Source organism: Bos grunniens, chromosome 2 (genome assembly GCF_055505025.1).
Source record: "Bos grunniens cultivar Pamir isolate PY7600 chromosome 2, Bosgru_T2T1.0, whole genome shotgun sequence".
Lineage (NCBI taxonomy): Eukaryota > Metazoa > Chordata > Mammalia > Artiodactyla > Bovidae > Bos > Bos grunniens.
Window position 1 is genome coordinate 57,241,651 of NC_141166.1, and position 24,979 is coordinate 57,266,629.

Sequence of the window (24,979 nt, forward strand, 5' to 3'; positions counted from 1 at the left end):
GCAGTAGTGAGTCATGTGTGATTTGGTTAAACTTGACTTAAAAGGGATGCCATGTTGCCCTTGGATCTACTATCTGAGCACTTGATGTTTAAATAAATTGGGAATATTACAAAATTTACTTAATATAAATATTGTTTTTGATCCTTATTTAATTCATAAACCACAATAGTGGCATTCAATAAATATTTGTTAATGAGTGAATAAAGCTTTTAAATATATAGTATAAATAGCAGCCATATTTTTTTCAGATCTTCATCAAATTATTCTTATAATTTCCTTAAATTTTAGACAGAAATTCTTTTTTCATTGCCCTGGATCAGAACAGTCAGTGGTGGTTCCTTATTGCTAAATGGATCTCTAGTTCATTCTTTTCATGATAATATTCAAGACTCTTGGCAGTCTTGTTTTCACAGATTTATTTTATAATGTTTATTTACCAACATTAGGCTGCTCTTACGGTCTCATATATAAGCCTTGTTCATATCCACTATGCCTAAACCTACATTACTCTTGCTACTGGAGTGGCCTCTTCCTTGACAATTTATATCCTATCCATTCATGGAGGCCTGGTTCTAGACACCCACCCACTTCCTAAGGCTATCTTTAGCTCCTCCATCGAAAAGAATTCTTTCCTGGATAAAAATTTTCATGACATCTTATTTTTACTGTTTCTAGCATTGAATACACTGCAAACCCATAGCAGGTGCTTAGGAAATGCTTGGGGGAGTGCAATCCAAATTGAGCACCAAGTTGAAGAGTCTAATTATTTAATAAAAATCTCAATCTCATTCTTTTCTTTCATTCTAGTCCAGTCTAGCTACAATGATGGTCATCTCACCTGGGCCAAGTTCTGCAAGGTACAAACGGGGAAAGGATAGCATCATTTAGATTTTTTTTTTAATGTTCCTTTTTAAGCCTCCATTATCATAATTTGAGATTTTGAGGGTTTCCTTGATAAGGTTATTTTAAGAAAAACCTCTAAAGTGTTTTCTCATTTAAAATATATATTTCACTGGAAAAAGCACAACTTGAACTATCATACCAACATTACTATTGGCACAATTATTGTCCTAACATGTTTGTTTATTCCAATAGGAACACTTGCCTGGTAAATCATTTACCTTTTGGACCTGGCTTGAAGCAATTTTAGACCTAATTAAGAAACACATTCTTCCCCTTTGGATTGATGGGTAAGTTCCATGGAATAATATGGAAGATTATATTTTCCATTATGAATTCATTCAGTTATTTTTATACTGTCAGTTTTTTAAAAATTGAAGTGTAGTTGATTTACGTCATGTTAGTTTCAGGTGTATAGCACAGTGATTTAGTTGTACATATTTATTCCTTTTTAGATTATTTTCCCGTATATGTTATTACAAAATATTGTATATAGTTCCATGTGCTATACATTAGGTCTTTGTTGGTTATCTCTTTCATATACAGTAGTGTGTATATGTTAATCCCAACATAAATCCTAATTTATCCTTCCCCTCACCCCACTTCCCCCTTTGGAACCATAAGTTTGTTTTCTATGTCTGTGAGTCTGTTTCTGTTTTGTAAATAAATGCATTTATATTATTTTTTAGATTGCACACATGTGATTCATATAATATTTGCGTTTGCCTGACTTACTTCACTTAGTATGATATTCTCTAGATCCATCCATGTTGCTGCAAATGGCAATATTTCATTTTTTAAATTGCTATGATTGCATTGTATATATATATCATATATATGTTTTATATATATGATATATATATATATATTATACTACATCTTAAGCCTGTTGTCTGTTGATGGACACTTATGTTGCTTTCATATCTTGACTGTTGTACACAGTGCTACTATGAACAGAAATAATAAATATAGGAGAGGGTGTGGAAAAATGGGAACCCTTGTACACTGTTGGTGGGATTGTAAATTGGTGCAACCACTATGGAGAACAGTATGGAGATTTCTTTAAAAAATAAAAATAGAGCTGCCTTGTGATCCAACATTCCCACTCCTGGGCTTATATTCAGAAAAGACAAAAACTCTAACTTGAAAAGATGCATGCACTCTACTGTTCATAGCTTCTTTGTTTACAGTAGTCACTTTTTCTTTTCTTTCCTTTGTAAGCATATTTAGTGTCATAGAATGGAAAATAGTTGCAGTTTCTTACATTCTTTATCACATATTGATATTTAATCTGTATAAGAGTATTTTAGGCATTATTGACTTTTGATTATATTAAATTCAGGTCTGTTCTTTGTGAATGCAACAAATTATAGTCTTTGATCAGATGAAACTATGCCATGTTCTGTTTTTAGGTACATCATGGGCTTTGTTAGCAAAGAAAAGGAACGACTCTTACTAAAGGATAAAATGCCTGGGACCTTTTTGTTAAGATTCAGTGAAAGCCACCTTGGAGGAATAACTTTCACCTGGGTGGACCATTCTGAAAACGGTACATGCTCACTATTATTTATTCATGTGAAATTAGCATTGAGTTTGGTTATTGGTCTTTCCATCTTCAGAAGTGTGTGGCCTGTTGTTCTATTTCTCATGTGTTCAGTGGGTTTGAGTATTAATTGTTACAGTTGTTCCAGAAGAACGTAGCATGACTTTCTCACAGCCTATGTGGGTGTCCTCTATCATGTGGCCATCTGTACTCTACTTAGGCAGAGAAAGGCTGGCCTTGTTTTATAACCAGTGACATGAAGAGAATGTAGGCTGGAAAAATGGCCACAAAGAATGCCTGCAGGATCCTGAATATTCCCTCTGTTTTCTCTTTTTCCAGGAGAAGTGAGATTCCATTCTGTGGAACCCTACAACAAAGGCCGGCTGTCCGCTCTGCCGTTTGCTGACATCCTTCGAGACTACAAGGTTATTATGGCTGAAAACATTCCCGAAAACCCTCTGAAGTACCTCTATCCTGATATTCCCAAAGACAAAGCCTTCGGTAAACACTACAGCTCCCAGCCATGCGAAGGTTAGGTTCTTTCCATTTGCTTTTTCTTCTTAAGATTTTGGAAAATAATCTCAGATTGCAGTAAAGTAAATGAAGTTCCTCTCTTTATGTTGACTTTGATCATTATAAGATCTAAGGGGCATGTGGAGGTCAAAGCCTTAGAAATAGTGTGTGAGCAGTTCCTGAAAAGAACAGCAGGGACTGTCCAGCTAGCAGAGCGGTTAGTAATCAGTAGCTAGACTTCCCCATGGCTATGGGAACTTCTCAGCCACCAACAGTTTCATTTTTCTCCCTTCTAAAGTAGGAGTGGCACCAATTTCACCTCTATGCCTGGGGAGAAAAAAAGAAAGAAGAAGTAATGATTAGAAAGCTGTTAAAAGTCAGGCAAGGCTGTTTTCCTTTCTTACAAAAGAAGCTGAGAATTGATGAGCTTTGTATTTTTTACTTACTGTACTCTCACAACTCAAAGACTATTGTTCCTTTGCCAGGGAGGGGACAAGGGGGTCTTTATGCTTCATCCCCTCCTTCCAGCCTATCAATAACAAGTCTTGACGTGCCTGCCTTTCCTGGTTGTATGTAAAGGGCTGAAAACGATACCTGGACAAAATAGGCATTTGGTAAATATTTGTTGAATACATGAAAAGAACATTCATGAAATAGTGAATTGTAATATGTTTACCATTCTGTTTCTTTAAATGAAGTATATATGTGAATGTGTGAATGTGTTAGTCACTCAGTCATGTCTGACTCTTTGTGACCACATGGACTGTAGCCCGCTAGGCTCCTCTGTCCGTGGAATACTCCAGGCAAGAATACTGGAGTGGGTAGCCATTTCCTTCACCAGGGGATCTTCCAGACCCAGGTTACAAACCCGGGTCTCCTGCACTGCAGGCAGTTTCTTTACTGTCTGAGCCACCAGGGAAGCCCAGAGTATATATAAGCTGTTAAAACAGTCATCCATAGCAACTTAATATATGAGCATCACCTTGAGGAATATGGAACAGTTGTCACTCACAGCAGTGACTTGCTGCCACCCTCCTTCATCCCCTTCTGAAACAAGCAAAAGATAGCAACCACCACAAAAACCTTGAGACTTTTAATTGTTTCTATATCTGATCAAATGAAATAATAAATGTCAATGCAACAGATTACACTTGAAAAATTACAGTTGGTCCTTACAACTGGATCAATGGAGTAAACCAGAGGAATTTGAGGGTGAGGATTGCACACAATATTACTGCTACCACAAGCAGTTATTGTACTTTTAACACTGAAGTCTGTGCTTCAAAACTTTGTGTCATTATAATATTATAATTGGAGTCAGTTTTAATGAAAAGAACTGCATTGCTATAAATCCCCAATCCATGAATAAATCTGTCCTTATAATTAAACTTAAATACTACAGGTAATATAGTTGATTCCCAATTTTGCTCACTCATTTCAGACCATTAATATGTAAAGTTAGATCAGGCCTGCCAAGAGATTTGTTTTTCTCTTCTTGCACATTTTATGCTCATCTGAAATGTCATTTCATCAATTCAACTAAAAAATGTGAATCACTAAACAATTATATTATCTCTCTTCCTTTTAGCATTATTTATCCTTTTGTAGATTTATAATTTTATCAACTATAATATTTTCCCCCAACATGCCTTTCTTTTCCAGTTTCAAGACCAACAGAAAAGGGAGACAAAGGTTATGTCCCTTCTGTTTTTATCCCCATCTCAACAATGTAAGTAATCTTAGTCACATATAAGATAATTATTATTGAACTTATCAAAAAAGCTGGAAACTTAAGGGTAAAACAGTGTACATATAACTGAGAATAAAGCATTTTAATGCTCAATGTCCCATTTTCTTTAACCCGTAAGTCTTTAGGATACACTACAGTCCATCATGAATGAATTCTAAAGTTGCCCTTTCAGTTCAGTTCAGTTCATATGCCATTTATTCCGTAGTGGGCTGAGTGCTCTGTTTTCAAATGATGAATTATTTGAAATTCAATAATCTCAGTGTCACAATAGAAGAAACCCTAAAAAGGTTCTTTTGAGGAGGTAGAAATTACCCCCTCAAGTTCTTGTGACTGGACTAATAATAAAATTGATACTAGGCAGATTAACAGGAAAAAGGAAAAATTTTAATTGATGTTCATAGAATTCTCATAGAAATGGGACTTAAGAAGTGGCCAGAGCAGGCAGCTTTTATACTTTTTGCACACCAAAAATCAATAACTTTGGGAGTAATTGACAGGACAAAGATACTTAGGCTTTGGGTGCTCAGGTAGTAAAGAATCTAAACAGAGTTTGGGCCTGCGGTATTAAATTAAAGAAGTAACAAGGCCCAGGCTTGTACAGGCTTCTCAGCCCCAAATGAATCCCCTATCTCTAGCAAAAAGGATGTTCTATCTCCAGAACTGGGAGGGCACCTCTCACAGAAGAGACTTAGTTCCTGCTTTCAGGGAGGCAGAGACAAGGGTCTGAGTGTCCCTCCTGCTTTGGATCCTTTAAAGTAACTTAAATCATTTAATTCAAAATAATCAATATGCCACTGAGGTACATTTTGGGGTGGCTTACCCTGGGCCCTAACAATTGCTAATGCAGTATGTTTAATTCTCTTCAATATTTACTCTGTTAGCTCTTCAAGCCGAAGTGATTCTACGGAGCCACATTCTCCATCAGACCTTCTTCCCATGTCGCCAAGTGTATATGCAGTGCTGAGAGAAAACCTGAGTCCCACAACAATCGAAACTGCAGTATGTTCCCTTTCTTTCCACTGCTTTCAAGGGCATTTCTCAGGAAGTGAAGGTGGTATGTGAATTAAAGAGGGGGTGAAGATATGCCTGGGCAGTGAGAAAACACATTTGTTGGAACAAATCCATGAGCATAATACAGTTCAGTTCAGTTCAATCGCTCAGTCGTGTCCAACTCTTTGCCACTCCATGAATTTGCAGCACGCCAAGCCTCCCTGTCCATCACCAACTCCCGGAGTTCACTCAGACTCATGTCCGTCGAGTCAGTGATGCCATCCAGCCATCTCATCCTCCATCGTCCCCTTCTCCTCCTGCCCCCAATCCCTCCCAGCATCAGAGTCTTTTCCAATGAGTCAACTCTTCTCATGAGGTGGCCAAAGTATTGGAGGTTCAGCTTTAGCATCAGTCCTTCCAATGAACACCCAGGACTGATCTCCTTTAGAATGGACTGGCTGGACCTCCTTGCAGTCCAAGGGACTCTCAAGAGTCTTCTCCAACACCACAGTTCAAAAGTATCAATTCTTTGGCACTCAGCTTTCTTCACAATTCAACTCTCACATCCATACATGACCACTGGAAAAACCATAGCCTTGACTAGACGGACCTTTGTTGGCAAAGTAATGTCTCTGCTTTTGAATATGTTATCTAGGTGGGTCATAACTTTCCTTCCAAGGAGTAAGCATCTTTTAATTTCATGGCCGCAATCACCATCTGCAGTAATTTTGGAGCCCAGAAAAATAAAGTCTGACACTGTTTCCCCATCTATTTCTCATGAAGTGATGGGACCAGATGCCATGATCTTAGTTTTCTGAATGTTGAGCTTTAAGCCAACTTTTTCACTCTCCTCTTTCACTCTCATCAAGAGGCTTTTTAGTTCCTCTTCACTTTCTGCCATAAGGGTGGTGTCATCTACATATCTGAGGTTATTGATATTTCTCCTGGAAATCTTGATTCCAGCTTGTGCTTCTTCCAATCCAGCGTTTCTCATGATGTACTCTGCATATAAGTTAAATAAGCAGGGTGACAATATACAGCCTCGACATACTCCTTTTTCTATTTGAAACCAGTCTGTTGTTCCATGTCCAGTTCTAACTGTTGCTTCCTGACCTGCATATAGGTTTCTCAAGAAGCAGGTCAGGTGGTCTGGTATTCCCATCTCTTTCAGAATTTTGTTTGTTTGTTGTGATCCACACAGTCAAAGGCTTTGGCATAGTCAATAAAGCAGAAATAGATGTTTTTCTGGAACTCTCTTGCTTTTTTGATGATCCAGCGGATGTTGGTAATTTGATCTCTGGTTCCTCTGCCTTTTCTAAAACCAGCTTGAACACCTGGAAGTTCATGGTTCACGTATTGCTGAAGCCTGGCTTGGAGAATTTTGAGCATTACTTCACTAGCATGTGAGATGAGTGCAGTTGTGCGGTAGTTTGAGCATTCTTTGGCATTGCCTTTCTTTGGGATTGGAATGAAAACTGACCTTTTCCAGTCCTGTGGCCACTGCTGAGTTTTCCAAATTTGCTGGCATATTGATTGCAGCACCTTCACAGCACCATCTTTTAGGATTTGAAATAGCTCAACTGGAATTTTGTCACCTCCACTAGCTTTATTCGTAGTGATGCTTTCTTTTTTTTTTTTTTCTAATTTTATTTTATTTTTAAACTTTACATAATTGTATTAGTTTTGCCAAATATCAAAATGAATCCGCCACAGGTATACATGTGTTCCCCATCCTGAACCCTCCTCCCTCCTCCCTCCCCATACCATCCCTCTGGGTCGTCCCAGTGCACTAGCCCCAAGCATCCAGTATCGTGCATCGAACCTGGACTGGCAACTTGTTTCTTATATGATATTTTACATGTTTCAGTGCCATTCTCCCAAATCTTCCCACCCTCACCCTCTCCCTCTCCCACAGAGTCCATAAGACTGTTCTATACATCAGTGTTTCTTTTGCTGTTTCGTACACCGGGTTATTGTTACCATCTTTCTAAATTCCATATATATGCGTTAGTATACTGTATTTATGTTTTTCCTTCTGGCTTACTTCACTCTGTATAATAGGCTCCAGTTTCATCCACCTCATTAGAACTGATTCAAATGTATTCTTTTTAATGGCTGAGTAATACTCCATTGTGTATATGTACCACAGCTTTCTTATCCATTCATCTGCTGATGGACATCTAGGTTGCTTCCATGTCCTGGCTATTATAAACAGTGCTGCGATGAACATTGGGGTACACGTTCTAAGGCCCACTTGAATTCACATCCAGGATATCTGGCTCTAGGTGAATGATCACACCATCGTGATTATCTTGTTCATGAAGATCTTTTTTTGTACAGTTCTTCTCTGTATTCTTGCCACCTCTTCTTAATATTTTCTGCTTCTGTTAGGTCCATACCATTTCTGTCCTTTATCAAGCCCATCTTTGCATGAAATGTTCCCTTGGTATCTCTAATTTTCTTGAAGAGATCTCTAGTCCTTCCCATTCTGTTGTTTTCCTCTATTTCTTTGCACTGATCGCTGAGGAAGACTTCTTTATCTCTCCTTGCTATTCTTTGGAACTCTGAATTTAGATGCTTATATCTTTCCTTTTCTCCTTTGCTTTTCACTTCTCTTCTTTTCACAGCTATTTGTAAGGCCTCCTCAGACAGCTATTTTGCTTTTTTGCATTTCTTTTCCATGGGGATGGTCTTAATTCCTGTCTCCTGTACAATGTCACGAACCTCCGTCCATAGTTCATCAGGCACGCCATCTATCATATCTAGTCCCTTAAATCTATTTCTCACTTCCACTGTATAATCATAAGGGATTTGATTTAGGTCATACCTGAATGGTCTAGTGGTTTTCTCCACCTTCTTCAATTTCAGTCTGAATTTGGCAATAAGGAGTTGATGATCCGAGCCACAGTCAGCTCCTGGTCCTGTTTTTGCTGACTGTATAGAGCTTCTCCATCTTTGCCTGCAAAGAATATAATCAATCTGATTTCGGTGTTGACCATCTGGTGATGTCCATGTGTAGAGTCTTCTCTTGCGTTGTTGGAAGAGGGTGTTTGCTATGACCAGTGCGTTCTCTTGACAAAACTCTATTAGCCTTTGCCCTGCTTCATTCCGTATTCCAAGGCCAAATTTGCCTGTTACCCCAGGTGTTTCTTGACTTTCTACTTTTGCATTCCAGTCCTCTATAATGAAAAGGACATCTTTTTTGGGTGTTAGTACTAAAAGGTATTGTAGGTCTTCATAGAACTGTTCAACTTCAGCTTCTTCAGTGTTACTGGTTGGGGCATAGGCTTGGATTACTGTGATATTGAATGGTTTGCCTTGGAAACGAACAGAGATCATTCTGTCGTTTTTGAGACTGCATCCAAGTACTGCATTTCAGACTCTTTTGTTGACCATGATGGCTACTCCATTTCTTCTAAGGGATTCCTGCCCACAGTAGTAGATATAATGGTCATCTGAGTTAAATTCACCCATTCCAGTCCATTTTAGTTCACTGATTCCTAGAATGTTGATGTTCACTCTTGCCATCTCCTGTTTGACCACTTTCAATTTGCCATGATTCATGGACCTAATACAAGGGATGTCTATATGTCCTGCATGTTGCTCTTATGGTGGGCACTGAAAGCAGACACCTATGCTGACCTGAACTGCTTTAAGGTCTTCCATCAAAAGCTGCCCAACGGCAAAATATCCCTGTATACCTCCCCACCTAAGTACACTTCATCCCTACTTCCACCATCAGCCCCGCCAGTCCCAACACATATCAGTTGTTAGATATGAAAATCTAGTATAATATTTATGTTAGCAGTTCAAGCACCAAAAATGCCAATTTTTCTTGATTATTACTTGCCTCATTTGTCCTGTCCTGGGATCTTCTTCAAGCAGTATATGAACAACAATCAATAGCAGCATAATAATGCTTTTTTGAGAACTAAATCATAGTGTTAAATGCAACTATATGCTCTAGGATGCAGTCTATTATTGTTCCCCAATATTGTCAAGCAGTTCAAAACTCCAGTTACATGAGGATGCGTGTACATCAGAATAACAGTGTCTTGCAGAGATCATGAGCCCCAAGAAATTTATATCTGGCTATAAATCAAGTGGTGTTTCATGTTTCTCTTGAAGATTTCCAGGGATGAAAAACTTACTCTCCAGTGTTAGTTGTCCTTAAATCATTTAGTTATAAGAGAACCTTTGTTACATTTTACACTCACTTCTTCATTATGTTTTTGTGGGACGAATAGGCCTTCTTAACATAGTTTTTATTTATTTAAAAAGTACCTTTAATTTTAGATTGACCAACCTCAGTTACTTTTGCAAGTACTGTAGTTAATTGGTAGAAAGATTATGAAGTAAAGTATGTATTTAATAGACAAGAGAATGTTTACCTAAGAAATGGTAACATATTTGCAAAACAATAGTTTGCTCAAAGGTTATTTTCATTTTTCAATTTTAGATGAAGTCTCCCTATTCTGCTGAATGACAAGATAAACTCTTGACACTCAAAAGAAGGAAGCAAATGGAAAAGTTTTAAAGACTGATCTTTGCCAACAATCACATCTGGTTTCTTCAGCTTTATATATACCAGTTTCCAGGAAATGATTAAATAGGAAGCTTTCTTCTCATTCTTATGATACCCCCAAATGGGAATGTCATTGAAATTCTAGAGACCCAAGCTTCTGATAAACTTGTGAGATAAAACACTTTAAGAAACCAGTGTTAATATAATATTAATGAAAGACTCATTTGTATGTGTTTCATTTCTGGTTTTGTTTCTGTTGTGTTACTTATGATTTTGACTCTAGAAGTTTTAAGTGTAAAGACTGCACAATAGGTGAAACATAACAAAGTCATATACACATTACTCACAAACCAGCAGGAAGGCTTGATGGAAACTGAATAAGCGAACATCCTGAGTTCTCGCAAGTAAGAGTCATCACACTGAATACAAGATGGAAGCAACGACAGGGCATTAACAGCAGCAATTCCCAGGTGAATTAGGAAGCCTCTTTGTTGCCATGTCAGCACTGTTCCAGCTTCAGGATTCACAGCTGCTGGCATCACTGCCAGGGCCTGTTAGGGGGAAGGATCCAGAGTCATCCATGGTGGCAAATCTCAGGCAAATTACACTGAAAGCAGATGTATGGGTAAAACTCCCATGAAATGAAGACCAAGAGGAAAATAACAACACTGGCCTTGGTTGAGTGATTTGATCACTGGGTTGTATGTTCTTCACCTCTAGAAGAGGCTGGACTAGGTAAGCTATGGTCCTTTCCAGCTCTAATGGTCTCTGGTCTCATGAATCCAACTTGAGCCTGGAGGAAGGAATTTAGGATGAGATGCTCCATCCCTGGTGATGCAGGAGGGGAGTGGTTGACTGAATGATAATATATGTATATGGGCTACAGGTCTACTTTGATCTTTCCCTTGCCGGGACTGGATGCTTAGTGGTGCCACTGCCCAGCGACTGACCCAAGTAACAGTGTGGGCCCTCCCAGTGCCTGAGCCCTGGGGAGCTCTCCATGTCTCCAGGCTCCAGAGAAGCTGCTGAGCCAGGTGAGGAAGTCATGATCCTGAGGTATCAGCCATGACCAGCTACATAAAGTCCTGAGGCTGGTGTCCAAAGTAAGCCCTAACTGTAGTCACAGATGACAGTTCCTTGTGGGGGACTCCTCTCTAAGTTCTTTCATCCATTTCCCATCTTCTAGGTGGTCAAACAAGAAGAAGCTAATGTTTGATGGAGAAGATTTCAAAGAAAAAAAAAAGCTTTTAATATAACCTGCCTTCTCCCTTGGACTTCTCCAATGCTGCAGTAGGTAAAGAATCCACCTGCAATGCAGGGGATGTGGGTTTGATCCCTGGGTCAGGAAGATCCCCTGGAGATGGAAACGATGACCCACTCCAGAATTCTTGCCTGAAAAATCCACGGAAGAGGAACCTGGCAGGCTACAGTCCAAAGAGTCGCAAAGAGTTGGACACAACTGAGCTCCATCCTATCTCTGATCCTTTATACCCACCCACATGATCCTAGATTACTCTGGGAGAAACTTTGTACCTGTCCCAGGGCCACTCCTCTTATTCTTTTGCAAGCTCTTGACAGTATTCTTTGGGTGAAGCTGTCAGTTTGATGTAGGACCACAAGCTAATTCAAGGTGCATTTTCCAGTCTCTACTTCTCTCCACAAGCCCAGTTTTCTGAAATTCAAATATATTAATTGACAGCAGAAGTGGAGGAAATATTTAGAACTATAAGTGAAAGCAAAAATGTTAGTCACTCAGTCATTTTTTGTGACCCCATGAACTGTAGCCTGCCAGGATCCTCTGTCCATGGGATTTTCTGGGCAAGAATACCCAGGTCTTCTGCATTGTAGGCAGATTCTTTACTGTCTAAGCCACTAGGGAAGCCCTTAGAACTATAAAATGAACATTATAGTTTTATCTTTAAGGAGGTAGTTCCTTACCAGGAAATACTCATAAACAGTTGGATTTAGATATAAAAAAAATGCTGCAGGAGCTTTTTATTCCATGGAAAATATTAAAAGTATGATGACTCTTGGCTTATTTCAAAAGAAATTTTGAAAAGCTTGTAAATATAGAGCCTGGCAGAAGAATGTCAAGGTTTCATATGTGGTCACAGCCACCTTAGTTGATGTACAAGGACATTTGTAGTTTCCTCCCCATAACAGAGGCAGAGGTCATAGTAAGAATGAGTCCAATAAGTGACTTTTTTATTTAGATTCAGAAAATCAAAATCAAGTTCTTGACCCCAGGGTAAAGAGTTATTTCCAAGGGTGTGAGTCTCACATTCCAAAAACCATCTTTGTGGGAGTAATAGGGTTCTGTTAGGGAACTCCTAGGGATACCTATTTAGATCAGGATAAGGTATGCTGCATGAGATGGAAATGCAATGTGAAGGGAATCTAGACCACATTTACACAATATTTTTTTTCTGCCGACTAAATTGAAGAAAGTAGGGAAAACCACTAGGTCATTCAGGTACGACCTATATCAAATCCCTTATGATTATACAGTGGAAGTGAGAAATAGATTTAAGGGACTAGATCTGATAGAGTGCCTGATGAACTATGGATGGAGGTTCGTGACATTGTACAGGAGACAGGGATCAAGACCATCCCCATGGAAAAGAAATGCAAAAAAGCAAAATGGCTGTCTGAGGAGGCCTTACAAATAGCTGTGAAAAAAAAGAGAAGCAAAAAGCAAAGGAGAAAAGGAAAGATATAAGCATCTGAATGCAGAGTTCTAAAGAATAGCAAGGGAGAGATAAGGAAGTCTTCCTCAGCGATCAATGCAAAGGAATAGATGAAAACAACAGAATGGGAAAGACTAGAGATCTCTTCAAGAAAACTAGAGATACCAAGGGAATATTTCATGCATGGGCTCGATAAAGGACAGAAATGACATGGACCTAACAGAAGCAGAAAATATTAAGAGGTGGCAAGAATACAGAGAAGAAGGGGAACGCGGGTATACCTGTGGCGGATTCATTTTGATATTTGGCAAAACTAATACAATATTGTAAAGTTTAAAAATAAAATAAAATTTTAAAAAAAATTAAAAAAAAAAAAAAAAGAATACAGAGAAGAACTGTACAAAAAAAGATCTTCACGACCCAGATAATCACGGTATGATCACTCACCTAGAGTCCGATATCCTGGATGTGAAGTCAAGTGGGCCTTAGAAAGCATCACTATGAACAAAGCTAGTGAAGGTGGTAGAATTCCAGTTGAGCTATTCCAAATCCTGAAAGATGATGCTGTGAAAGTGCTGCACTCAATATGCCAGCAAATTTGGAAAACTCAGCAGTGGCCACAGGACTGGGAAAGGTCAGTTTTCATTCCAATCCCAAAGACAGGCAATGCCAAAGAATGCTCAAACTACCACACAATTGCACTCATCTCACACGCTAGTAAAGTAATGCTCAAAATTCTCCAAGCGAGGCTTCAGCAATACATGAACCGTGAACTTCCAGATGTTCAATCTGGTTTTAGAACAGAGATCAAATTACCAACATCTGCTGGATCATCAAAAAAGCAAGAGTTCCAGAAAAACATCTATTTCTGCTTTATTGACTATGCCAAAGCCTTTGTGGATCACAATAAACTGGAAAATTCTGAAAGAGATGGGAATACCAGACCACCTGACCTGCCTCTTGAGAAACCTATATGCAGGTCAGGAAGCAACAGTTAGAACTGGACATGGAACAACAGACTGGTTCCAAATAGGAAAAGGAGTACATCAAGGCTGTATATTGTCACCCTGCTTATTTAACTTATATGCAGAGTACATCGTGAGAAACGCTGGATTGGAAGAAGCACACGCTGGAATCAAGATTGCCAGGAGAAATATCAATAACCTCAGATATGTAGATGACACCACCCTTATGGCAGAAAGTGAAGAGGAACTAAAAAGCCTCTTGATGAGAGTGAAAGAGGAGAGTGAAAAAGTTGGCTTAAAGCTCAACATTCAGAAAACTAAGATCATGGCATCTGGTCCCATCACTTCATGAGAAATAGATGGGGAAACAGTGTCAGACTTTATTTTTCTGGGCTCCAAAATTACTGCAGATGGTGACTGCGGCCATGAAATTAAAAGATGCTTACTCCTTGGAAGGAAAGTTATGACCAACCTAGATAGCATATTCAAAAGCAGAGACATTACTTTGCCAACAAAGGTCAGTCTAGTCAAGGCTATGGTTTTTCCAGTGGTCATGTATGGATGTGAGAGTTGGACTGTGAAGAAAGCTGAGCACTGAAGAATTGATGCTTTTGAACTGTGGTGTTGGAGAAGACTCTTGAGAGTCCCTTGGACTGCAAGGAGGTCCAGCCAGTCCATTCTAAAGGAGATCAGTCCTGGGTGTTCATTGGAAGGACTGATGCTAAAGCTGAACCTCCAATACTTTGGCCACCTCATGAGAAGAGTTGACTCATTGGAAAAGACTCTGATGCTGGGAGGGATTGGGGGCAGGAGGAGAAGGGGACGATGGAGGATGAGATGGCTGGATGGCATCACCAACTCGATGGACATGAGTTTGAGTGAACTCTGGGAGTTGGTGATGGACAGGGAGGCCTGGCATGCTGCGATTCATGGAGTCACAAAGAGTCGGACATGACTGAGTGACTGAACAGAACTGAGTAGCAAATAAGCAGCATTTAATGAAGCAAAATGTAAATTTATTTTTAAAATATTGATCACATTTTTCACTTCTCCCCTCAACCATCCAAGACCAATAACAGATGTCCATTTTCCGAACTCCAATGCAAACTCCTTATAATGTAAACACTCATTTTGACCAGCTGTACTGAATAGCAATGTCTTTATCTGGAATAAATGGTGAAAGAAGGCAGCTTCCAGTGGATTTCCTTAAGTCGTAAGGTAGTCAGGAAAGCTCCCCAAGGAACCATCAAGAAGGAGCCACGTCTGGGAAAGCTGAGGGGGTTTTCTGTCCCTCAGATGGTGCAGGAGGCCCATGCAGTCCCTGCAGTAGCAGGAACAGAATTAGGAGTTCCAGCAGTAGACAGTCATTGTCCAGACTGAGCAAACTGGCCTCCATGTGCACACACTCCAGTTTCTGTCAGACTCTTTTTACTTTTTTCAAGTGAACTGTAAACACTTATTGATTTGACTGACTGCAGTTCTAAAAGTCTGGCTTACTGAAGCATAATTTACACATAATAAATTCACCCTTTTCCAATAAACCCATACAGTTGTATGTATATGGGTGTGTGAGACCTAGAATATTTTTCCACTAGAGTCCTCACAAAGAAGACACTACAAAAGCATCATGAAATTGCATTCATCCAGACCTACTGCTAGATTTTACAAAAATATCCTTAGAGTAAATACAACAGTGAATTCCGGGTGGCCTCCTATGTAGACAGAGGGCTTTACTTAGATCATTTACCTTCCTGCTTAAGATCTTCAAAGGGCTCGTGGCACTGTGTGCTGACAGTTTGTAACTTCGGTGTAAAGATAGAATTCTGGAGTTTGAATGGCAAAGTGAGGGCTTTATTTTCACAAACTTCTTACTGAAACTTAGAGTTTCCTTCAGTTAGGAGTAAAAGTAACAAACCATAAACCACATCACATTTTTGTCACATTACAGTTGTTACACTTACCTCAAAATATTGCTTATGCTAATATTGCTTAAGCATAATTTTGAAATTGCATTCATCCAGACCTACTGCTAGATCTTACTCGATGCCATTAATAAAGAAGCATTTATATTACTTATTGCTAAGTTGGTATTAATATTTTGATCTGTTTCATTGTAGTTGGTTTCCTGTTTAATCTTATGTGTTTTATTTTATTCAACGAAAAACATTAATCTTTGAAAGAGTTCATAGGTTTCATCAGATTGCCAAAAGGAGTCCACGGCACAAAAAAATTAGTTAAGAATCCCAGCTCTGGATGAAGGCTCTAATTCTCAATAGATGTTTCCAAAGTCATATATCATCTAGTCTCTTCTTAGTCTTCAACTCATTTCTCAACATTTATACTCAACAATAGCTTCTAATCCTTCAAAATATACACAAGACTGAACTACTTTTAGTTTCTTTGATGGCTCATACTTACTATTGCCTCCCTCTGCTATATCCTCTCAGATCTCAAACCCCAACACACCTACCCTCTCATCTCAATAACATTCACACATCTTTCAGGCTTTGAAAAGCCTTCTTGCCCAACACACACACACACACACACACACACACACACACACAGGTGCACATGTGTAGGGCTCAGCTCATGTCATGCCTCCTCCATATTCTCCACCTCACCCAGCACCACTCTTACCACCTTGGTTGTAAATGCTTGTCAAACATCTGTCTTCATTAGACTCTAAGCAAGGCAATGTCACCCTACTCCAGTACTCTTGCCTGGAAAATCCCATGGATGGAGGAGCCTGGTAGGCTGCAGTCCATGGGGTCACTAAGAGTTGGACATGACTGAGCGACTTCACTTTCACTTTTTACTTTCTTGCATTGGAGAAGGAAATGGCAACCCACTCCAGTGTTCTTGCCTGGAGAATCCCAGGGACGGGGGAGCCTGGTGGGCTGCCGCCTATGCGGTTGCACAGAGTTGGACACGACTGAAGTGACTTAGCAGTAGCAAGCTCTGTATGTACAAGGACCAAGAACCCCTGGTTCACAGTTATTTCCCTAAAATCTACCACAGTGTGCCTCTTAATATTAATAAATATTTGTTAATGATTCAGTGTTTGAACCAAAGGAAATATAGAGCAATACTTAGTTCTTTTCTTTCCTTTGCTCCTTGATCTGCCTGAAAGCTAGAACTTCCTCTATAATCCTCCAAACGCTGCAATTGTGGAACAGTCCCAAATATTATGCTTCAAATTGATTAACCAAAACACACTTGCCACTGCTCAAACATAGGACGTTTTTTCTACTTCACCTCATTCATGACTTTCAAACACAATAGAAATGCTCTGGAATCAGACTGTCCACTAGCTCACTGTAACTTCCCTTTAATTTAGGTGTCTTATGTGTGCCTAACATCCCAAGCCAGAGAAGGCAATGGCACCCCACTCCAGTACTCTTGCCTGGAAAATCCCATGGACAGAGGAGCCTCGTAGGCTGCAGTCCATGGGGTCGCTGAGGGTCGGACACGACTGAGCGACTTCACTTTCACTTTTCACTTTCATGCATTGGAGAAGGAAATGGCAACCCACTCCAGTGTTCTTGCCTGGAGAATCCCAGGGACGGGGGAGCCTGGTGGGCTGCCGTCTCTGGGTCGCACAGAGTCAGACACGACTGAAGCGACTTAGCAGCAGCAGCAACATCCAAGCATCTGCTTACTCGAGGATGAATCAAATGTTCCTGAAATTTACCCTTAATTCCCCTTCATTAAATTTATTGCCTTTACTACTCCCACCCCCAGTAAAAATCTCACACAACACTCTCCGACTTTAGGCTTGACCGTCATCCATTTAGATGTCTCACAGGCTGCTGCAGATGGAAAGAACCCCAGAGGCCATCCATACAGGGTGGAGATGGACAAGTTTGAGGGCTGTGGAGAAGTGGTGCTCTCACGCACATTTTTCAGAATACAGCTGTTCTTAATCCTCCTCACCCTCAATTCTGGCTCAAAAGGTTTAGAGCTTGTGCTGAGGTCTGAATGGTTGATTTAACTTGTAAGTCCTTATTCCAGCGCTGTTTATTCAAAAAGACATTGCCTTTTGAAATCAGGGTTTCCTACCTGAGCCCCCAAAACACGAAGTGACTTGCTTGACTATCTTTTCAATTTTCCCAAGGGTAGTACATAGTGCCATTCTAGAGAAACAGGAGTGAAGGTAACTCATACACAGATGCCTCAGGCATTAGGCTTAATTCTCTCGCGGAACCTGAGATGAGACAGCGCAAAGTCCTTCCGGTTGTGAGGAGAGATGAAAACAGTCAAGTAAATAATGAAGGACAGATTTAACAAGTGGTATGAAGAATGTAAATGTGATATAGAGTAACTGAAAGAAATGGTCAGAGAAGGTCTCTCTGAGGCGATGACATCTGAGCTGAGACCTAAAGAATGAGAAGAGGCAAGTTCATTCCACAGCTGGGAACACAGGAAGAGCATACACATTCTTAGGACCCAGGCAGGTAAAAGCTGGGGGTACCTGAGGAACAGAAAGAGGCTACAGAGTGTGGAGCACAGAGGAGCATGGAGAAAGAGGGACGAGATGTGAGAAAGAGGCAAGATCAGAGGGTGTAGGGCGCTACAGGGAGGGAGGAAGGCACTGGGTTTTATTGCAAATGCTTTGGGAAGGAGCGGTGTTATAATGCTTCACTATATCTAAGTTTTCATTTAAGCAAATATGTAAGGAGGTCTCTACAGAAGAAATTTCCCCTCCACGCAATTCCCCTATTAGAAACCTCATGGGTGTGCAACTGTGTGCATCTGTACAGGGCAGAGCACTCAGGAGGCTCCACGCCTGGTTTGGTGCTCTGCCTGCCTTCTTGAAATTCTTCATAAGTCTGAATAAGGTGCTCCTTGTTTGCCTGGAAATTATATACGGGCTCCTGTCCTCTACTAAGAGGGGGAAACAGATGTCCATTGGTATTCTGGGAATTATGTAAAGTGTTCTTGCAGCTCTGGGGACTGGGGCTCACCTCAGGAGGTCTGGAGACTTGTGGTCCAGTCAGGTGTGTCCCTTCACACACTGGAGGTCCTAGGTTGGTCCCGTAAGTAGATGGAGCCCTTTAAGAGTGGTTGAGCAGAGTCCAAAAAATCCAGTTCATAACTCCTGGGACCATTCAGTAAGTCACACGGGTAGCAGGCTGGACCAAAACGATTTTTCCTGGGCCTGCCAAACTTTCGAAATCATGGTCCAGTGACTAGATTGTTCTCCTTCATTACACTTCTTCCCTACTCCCGCTGGTATAATCACCAGAAAGGGGAAGGTGGGGGCGGTGAGAAGACGCCAGAGGAAAAAGGCAAGTCCTCTTTGCAGATCTAGGAAAGGACAGTTGAAGAAACAGCCAGCCTCCCCGCACCCCCACCCCATTTCTGGTTAAAGGGGAACTAGCCCAGGTGGGTGGCGGTCAGAGTTAGCATGTGTGCAGACTGTGTAGATAGAGAAGGGAGAAAAAAAACCTGACATCTCCAGACCACCGGAAGAAAGAATAGATGGAAGAGGATGGGGTAAGTTTTCCAGCACCTTAAGCAATGTACGGAAGTCGCTCTCCCGGAGGTTGCTAGGGGCGAGGTGGGCGGTACCCGCGGCGCAGCGGGCGGTCAGCTGGAAAGCCCCTGGGCCGCGCCTGCGTACTGCTCCCTCTGTCTCTGCTTTCGCTTTTCGGTTTCCTCTCAGTCCCGCTGCTTCTCGCTCCCAGGCTATTTCCCCGAAAGCACGTGGGACGGCTCTTCCGAGCAGTCGCCTCCCTCCCGCCGAGCGCTAAGCCGGCTGTTATTGGAAACTTTCAGCGTCTGACAGTCGGCACCTCCTCTACTGTACCTCATCCTGGGCGGGCCCTGGGCTGCTCGCCTGAAAGCACACAACGTCACAAGGTGTTCGTGAGGGTGTTTGGATTACGAATGTACTAGTGCCCTTAATGGACCTTTTTGGAAGAAAAGGAACTTATAAAAAAAGTAACCCACCACCCTGAAACATGTTAGGGACATTCTGTAGCGGGTCCGGGCTAGCAGGCAAAGTCTGTGTTCGTCATAAATGCGATGAGAGTTGCCAAGACTTTTAAGCAGGGAATAACTATAAATGAGGTGTTTTGGAGAATTTAATTCGGTTAATGCGGGAGACATGGGTTTGATCTCTGGATGGGCAAAATATCCTAGAGAAGGAAGTGGTAACCCACTACAGTGTTCTTGCTTGGGAAATCCCACGGACAGAGGAGCCTGGCAGGCTACAGTCAATGGGGTCGCAAAAGAGGCAGACTTGACTGAATGACTAAACAACAATTTGGCGAGTATAGTGGAGGGGACAGGGACAGGAAAAAGGTAGCGTAACTGGCATTTACTGTAGCATTCCAGTTCTAGATTGAGGTTACCCAATCTAGTGGGGTACCAATCTAGTGAGGTTACCACCTACAGTGGAGTATTGTCAATGATGGGAAAATTAAGGCAGTTAAAGACATAGGGAAGGAATCATCCATAGAACTTGATGACAACCAGAATGCAGAGAGTCAAAGAGAAACATCCTACTTGCAGATATTAACATGTCAAGACTGAAAATAGTCTCTGTGTAAATTTTATAATACCAGAAAAAAAATATATGTTTAACATATTATCTACCTTTCCTAGAGTCAGCGTTTCTCAAACACTGTGTGGGCCCTTAGTGCAGGGTATAAGTAGGAGGGGAAGGACTTTTTTGGGGGAGTGGAGTCCTAGCATATTTTTACACAGAGGGCTGCTACTTTGTTACCAAGAGTCATTGTTATCACCAGTTCAATACTGGCTTTGTGAGGGTGAAATGTGATAAGAAGAAGGAGCATATAGATATGAGAATGGAGAAAACTACAACAGACACACATACAATCATGAAAAGTGAAAGTGAAAGTCACTGAGTCATGTCTGACTCTTTGCAACACAGATCAGAATGCTAGAGTGGGTAGCCTTTCCCTTCTGGGGATCTTCCCAACTCAGGGATCGAGCCCTGGTCTCCCACATTGCAGGTGGATTCTTTACCAGCTGAGCCATCAGGGAAGCCCAAGAATACTGGAGTGGATAGTCTATCCCTCCTCCAGGGGATCTTCCCGACCCAGGAATCGAACCGGGGTCTTGTGCCTTGCAGGTGGATTCTTAACCAGCTGAACTACCAGGGAAGCCCACATATAAGCATATCTCTGGGAAATTATTTACAGCCTTTTCCCACCCAAAATTGCCTTATTATTCTAGGCTTGATTCAAGTTCCATCTATTAAATACTTGGAGGAACCAATTGATTTTATGTGCACACCTTCCAAGAAGACCTACTCTAGGCTGGCCTCAGTGATGCCTATCTGGGGAAGTGACATTTAAGCTTAGATTTTAGTGGAGAGATAAAAGATGAGTTGGGGCTTCCCTGGTGTCTCAATGGTAAAGAATCTGCATGCCAATGCCGGAGTCATAGGTTTGATTTCTGGGTTGAGAAGACCCCCTGGAGAAGGAATAGGCAACCCACTCCAGTATTCCTGCCTGGGAAATCCATGGTCAGAGGAGCCTAGCAGGCTACAGTCCATGGGGTTGCAAGAGTTAGACACAACTTAGCAATGTGGCTAACAACAAAAAGATAAGTTAGCCAGCAAAGAAGTTGGGAGGGAGGGCATTGGCTCAAGGGGTTTTCCAAATGGAGAACTGCTGGTAAGAAGGTCCTGAGTTTGTAGAAAGAGCTTGTCTTATTTGCAGGAAAAAAAAAAAAAAAACCCTGCTGAAGTAAGGAAAAAGTGGCACAAGATGAGGTTAAAGAAAGTGATAGGGAAACCAAGGCTTTATAGGTTTCATTAATAAATTTGGATTTTATTCAGAAAAGTCATCAGAGGATTTTCAGGTTTGCAAACACATGATCTGCTTTGCAATTAAAAAACAAACCAAACTGCTATAGGGTAAATGGATTAAATGGGAGTAAAGAACTGAAGTGAGGCAGCCATTTGGGAAATCTACTGCAAAGATCCAAATGAGAGAAAAGGGGGAATGGCACAGAAGATGACCAGAAGCAATGAGACCTGAAAAGTATTTAGGAGGAAAATTCAACAAGGCTTGAGGACCGGTGTGGGCGTGGGTGGTGAGAAGACAATGTTAAAGGTGGCTCCTAATTTTCTGGCATGGATTATTTCTAGAAAAAGGGCAGGTTTAAGAAGAAAAATGATGAGATGGTTCTGAACATAATTAGTTTTTAGAGCTCACCAGACATCCAAGTGGAAAGTCAAATGAGGGCTGTACAGTGGGTATAGCGCTCAGAGGAGTCGTGTGGACACGGTACGGGTGTAGAAGTTCTACATTATCTAGGACACAGATACTGTGGATGAGGTCAATGCAGAACAGCCTGAGAAGTGTAGGTAAAGTAGACCAAATATAAATCATGACCACACTTAACACTGAGCAGCTTGGTGGCAGAGATGGAGAAAGAAATAGCAGAGAGGTAGGAAGAAGCAAGGAAGGTATGTTGTCATCATGGCCCACGGAGAAGTGTTAAAGAATGGAGGTGTCAGCTGCGCAGGTTTCTGAGTGGTCACATAAGGTGAGGACAGAAAAGCGTCTTCCGGGTTTAGCAACAAGGAGGTAGGTCAGTTGCTAAGCTGAGATTCGAAAACGACAATGTCCCCACCTGTGTCCTCTGCCTCGAATTTTCAGATTTGGGGCTAATGTAAGGACCTCCCAGTTTGGGCCTCTGCAAACACATAACTTCCTTTTAGCTGTTCTCTAAAGTATGTGTAAACAGAACCCTTAATTTGCAACACAGAGCTGAGCTTCAAAGCCTCCAGACACAAGCCCTAGCGGAAGGCTAACGAAAGACTCAGCGGGTTGGCAGAGCAGCGGCCCGGGGGAGGCGATACGCGCGGGGAACAGCCGTGTCCAATTGGCCGAGCGCGGCAGCAGCCCGATGATTGGCGGGAGCAGAAGGAGGCGGGGCGTCAGGATCTGCCTTTTCTTTCCGCTGATACTTTCGCTTTGCTGCGCTGAGTTTGCGGACAGATCCTGCCGCACTCGGGAGGACGCGAGTCAGACCCAAGATAGTGCGGAGGCGACCTGGGAGAGGAGGCACGGCTGTGTTCTCGCCCATCTCTGCGGGATCCGGCGCGCAGAGTGAGTTTGAGGTTCCGGGTGCCGGGGTGGGACGCGCCTGGACCGGCTTCGTCGAGGCCCAGCGGACGGATGCCCAACGAGCGCAAGCCTTTAAGTGCTGATAGGTGAATCCGTCATCCGGAAAAGAACACGTATCCCAGGTGTTGTTTCCGGTGATGGCACGGTTGCCCCAGTCAGTCGTGCCCTGGTAGTAAAAAAAAAAAATGTGAAATAGAATCCCGCCCCTCCCCCACAACAATGCGTTTTCCCATTTACCCTCTTCCCCTCCCCTTCCAGCAGAGTCGTATTTTCTTCTCTCCGCAGAAAGTTGGTATTTGCCGTGTGCCACCCCTAGAGAGCTGTCTAAGCTAGGCGCACCCTGTGCATGCAGACCCAACAGTCTTGGCATCTGACGTGCTGTGTGTAGCTGCTGCTTGTGTTGAATCCCTAGCCCTTCGCTGGGGCACAAGGTGACAGGTTAGTAAATGTTAACGGAAATTAATGAGTATGTAACTTTGAAACTTAATTATATATCTGTTTATGGATAAAAGAACATAATGTGCTCGTGAAATGTAAAAGTGATTAGTTCCTGCAGATCCCCAAATAATATAATTAGCCTTTAAAAAATTCTGACTAGTACCAAAAGTTTGGGGGAAGAAAAATAGGTGTGATTGATTGTGCTTTAAATATTGTTTGTTTAAGTTGGATTGATTGTTTTTATGGGACGGAAATAAGACTTGAGCCCTCAGCACAATCCAGTTTGCAGTTTGATGCAGGACTCAAAACTTGTTGGACCATAATATGGTTTGCCCTTTACTTTCTAATTCAATCTACTAGATTTCAGTTCAACAGACTTCTGTTGAGCATATATTGTATGCAGGACACTGTCCAAAGTGCAGAAGATGTTTAAAAAGAAAAAAAAAAAGACAGTCTCAGCAAATCTGAAGCTTACGTCATTTAGGGGAGACATCATAGAGCTTTTTTTAAGGAAGACAGGGTGTCAGTGTGCATACTCAGTCGCTAAGCTGTGTCTGACTCTTTGCGGCCCGGTAGACTGTAGCCTGCCAGGCTTCTCTGTCCATGGGATTTTCTAGGCAAGAGTACTGGAGTGGGTTGCCATTTCCTACTTCACGGGATCTTCCTGACCCAGGGATCAAACCCGTGTGTTGCATCTCCTGCATTGGCAGGCAGATTCTTTACCACTGAGCCACCAAGGAAAACAGGGTCTGACACCCAAATAGAGATGCAAAATGCAGTGAGGCACAAGTCAATGAAAGCTTAATTGTCTCTGGGTATGTCTTAGCTTATAGAAGAAATGGCATTTGTACCTGTCTTTGAATGCTAGTAAAATTTAAAGAGGCAAAAATTTAGGGGAAGCCGTTTTCAAGGGTGAGTGACAGCTAGAGCAAAGCAGAAATGTTGGGCGAAGCCAGGGGAAGAAAAGTAGATAATTTAGTGACAGAATTGCTTTGTGAATGGATGAAAATAGTGTCAGAGTGGAAATCAGTCGGATATTGGCCAACTAGCAATTTTGTGCAAGAGAATGATGTGGTCAAAACCCGTGTGCAGCAGAAGGCTAGATTGGGAAATAGTGTTGGAGGCATGGAGGCAGGAGGTCTTGAGACTGGAAAGGAAGAAGTCAGGTGATTGAGGGATGGTCTTGCCACTCCGTGTTGGTACCAAGTTTTGCTAGAAGATGGAGTGGATTCTGGATTTGTTAGCATGAATTTATTGATCACCTGCTCACCTGATCACTGATCACAGTGCCAGGCGCTGTGTCTGTATTAGCTCATGCAGTCTTAACAATCACCCTGTTGACAGAAAAGTGAGTCACCTGTGGTCACTCACCCTAAGAAGAGTGTTGCAGCCCCTGCTGGTTGATGGTCTGGCCAGTGTATTTGCTTTAGGCACATCCTTTTTAGATACTTAGTAGGGAGGGAGAGCACTGCAAATTTGCAGTCTTTCACTCAGGTAAGATAAATTTGAAGTGAAAAATCAAATTGCTACAGCAAGTATACCAAAGGTGTGGAGTTGGGTT

At 41.7% G+C, this 24,979-nt stretch overlaps 2 protein-coding genes and 1 long non-coding RNA gene across 11 annotated transcripts in view; 2 read left to right on the forward strand and 1 right to left on the reverse strand.

Annotated features, from left to right (window-relative positions):
* The window catches only part of STAT4 (signal transducer and activator of transcription 4), a 105,319-nt gene extending 94,881 nt beyond the window's left edge, over window positions 1-10,438 (forward strand). Inside the window, exons 18-24 of the mRNA XM_086348892.1 lie at window positions 808-857; window positions 1,096-1,190; window positions 2,313-2,449; window positions 2,783-2,974; window positions 4,619-4,685; window positions 5,588-5,705; window positions 10,156-10,438. Coding sequence (XP_086205018.1) covers window positions 808-857; window positions 1,096-1,190; window positions 2,313-2,449; window positions 2,783-2,974; window positions 4,619-4,685; window positions 5,588-5,705; window positions 10,156-10,182 — 686 coding nt within the window. The 3' untranslated portion in view covers window positions 10,183-10,438. The remainder of the gene's footprint in view (window positions 1-807; window positions 858-1,095; window positions 1,191-2,312; window positions 2,450-2,782; window positions 2,975-4,618; window positions 4,686-5,587; window positions 5,706-10,155) is intronic.
* Window positions 1-19,712, reverse strand: part of LOC147378123 (uncharacterized) — a 65,280-nt gene extending 45,568 nt beyond the window's left edge. Inside the window, exons 1-4 of one of the 5 annotated variants that reach the window (XR_015144797.1) lie at window positions 19,386-19,712; window positions 18,838-19,039; window positions 10,569-10,772; window positions 3,036-3,283 (exon numbers count right to left, since the gene is read on the reverse strand). This is a non-coding gene — a long non-coding RNA (uncharacterized LOC147378123). The other 4 variants (XR_015144799.1, XR_015144796.1, XR_015144800.1 and 1 more) reach the window with 4 other exon arrangements.
* A 3,117-nt stretch (window positions 19,713-22,829) lies between these two features.
* Window positions 22,830-24,979, forward strand: part of STAT1 (signal transducer and activator of transcription 1) — a 38,905-nt gene continuing 36,755 nt past the window's right edge. For 3 of the 5 annotated variants that reach the window (XM_086348713.1, XM_086348723.1, XM_086348730.1), the window contains exon 1: window positions 22,830-22,962. The gene's annotated coding sequence lies outside the window, so the exon portion shown is untranslated. Of the gene's footprint in view, window positions 22,963-23,265; window positions 23,419-24,979 lie in introns of all 5 variants that reach the window. The other 2 variants (XM_086348739.1, XM_086348748.1) reach the window with 1 other exon arrangement.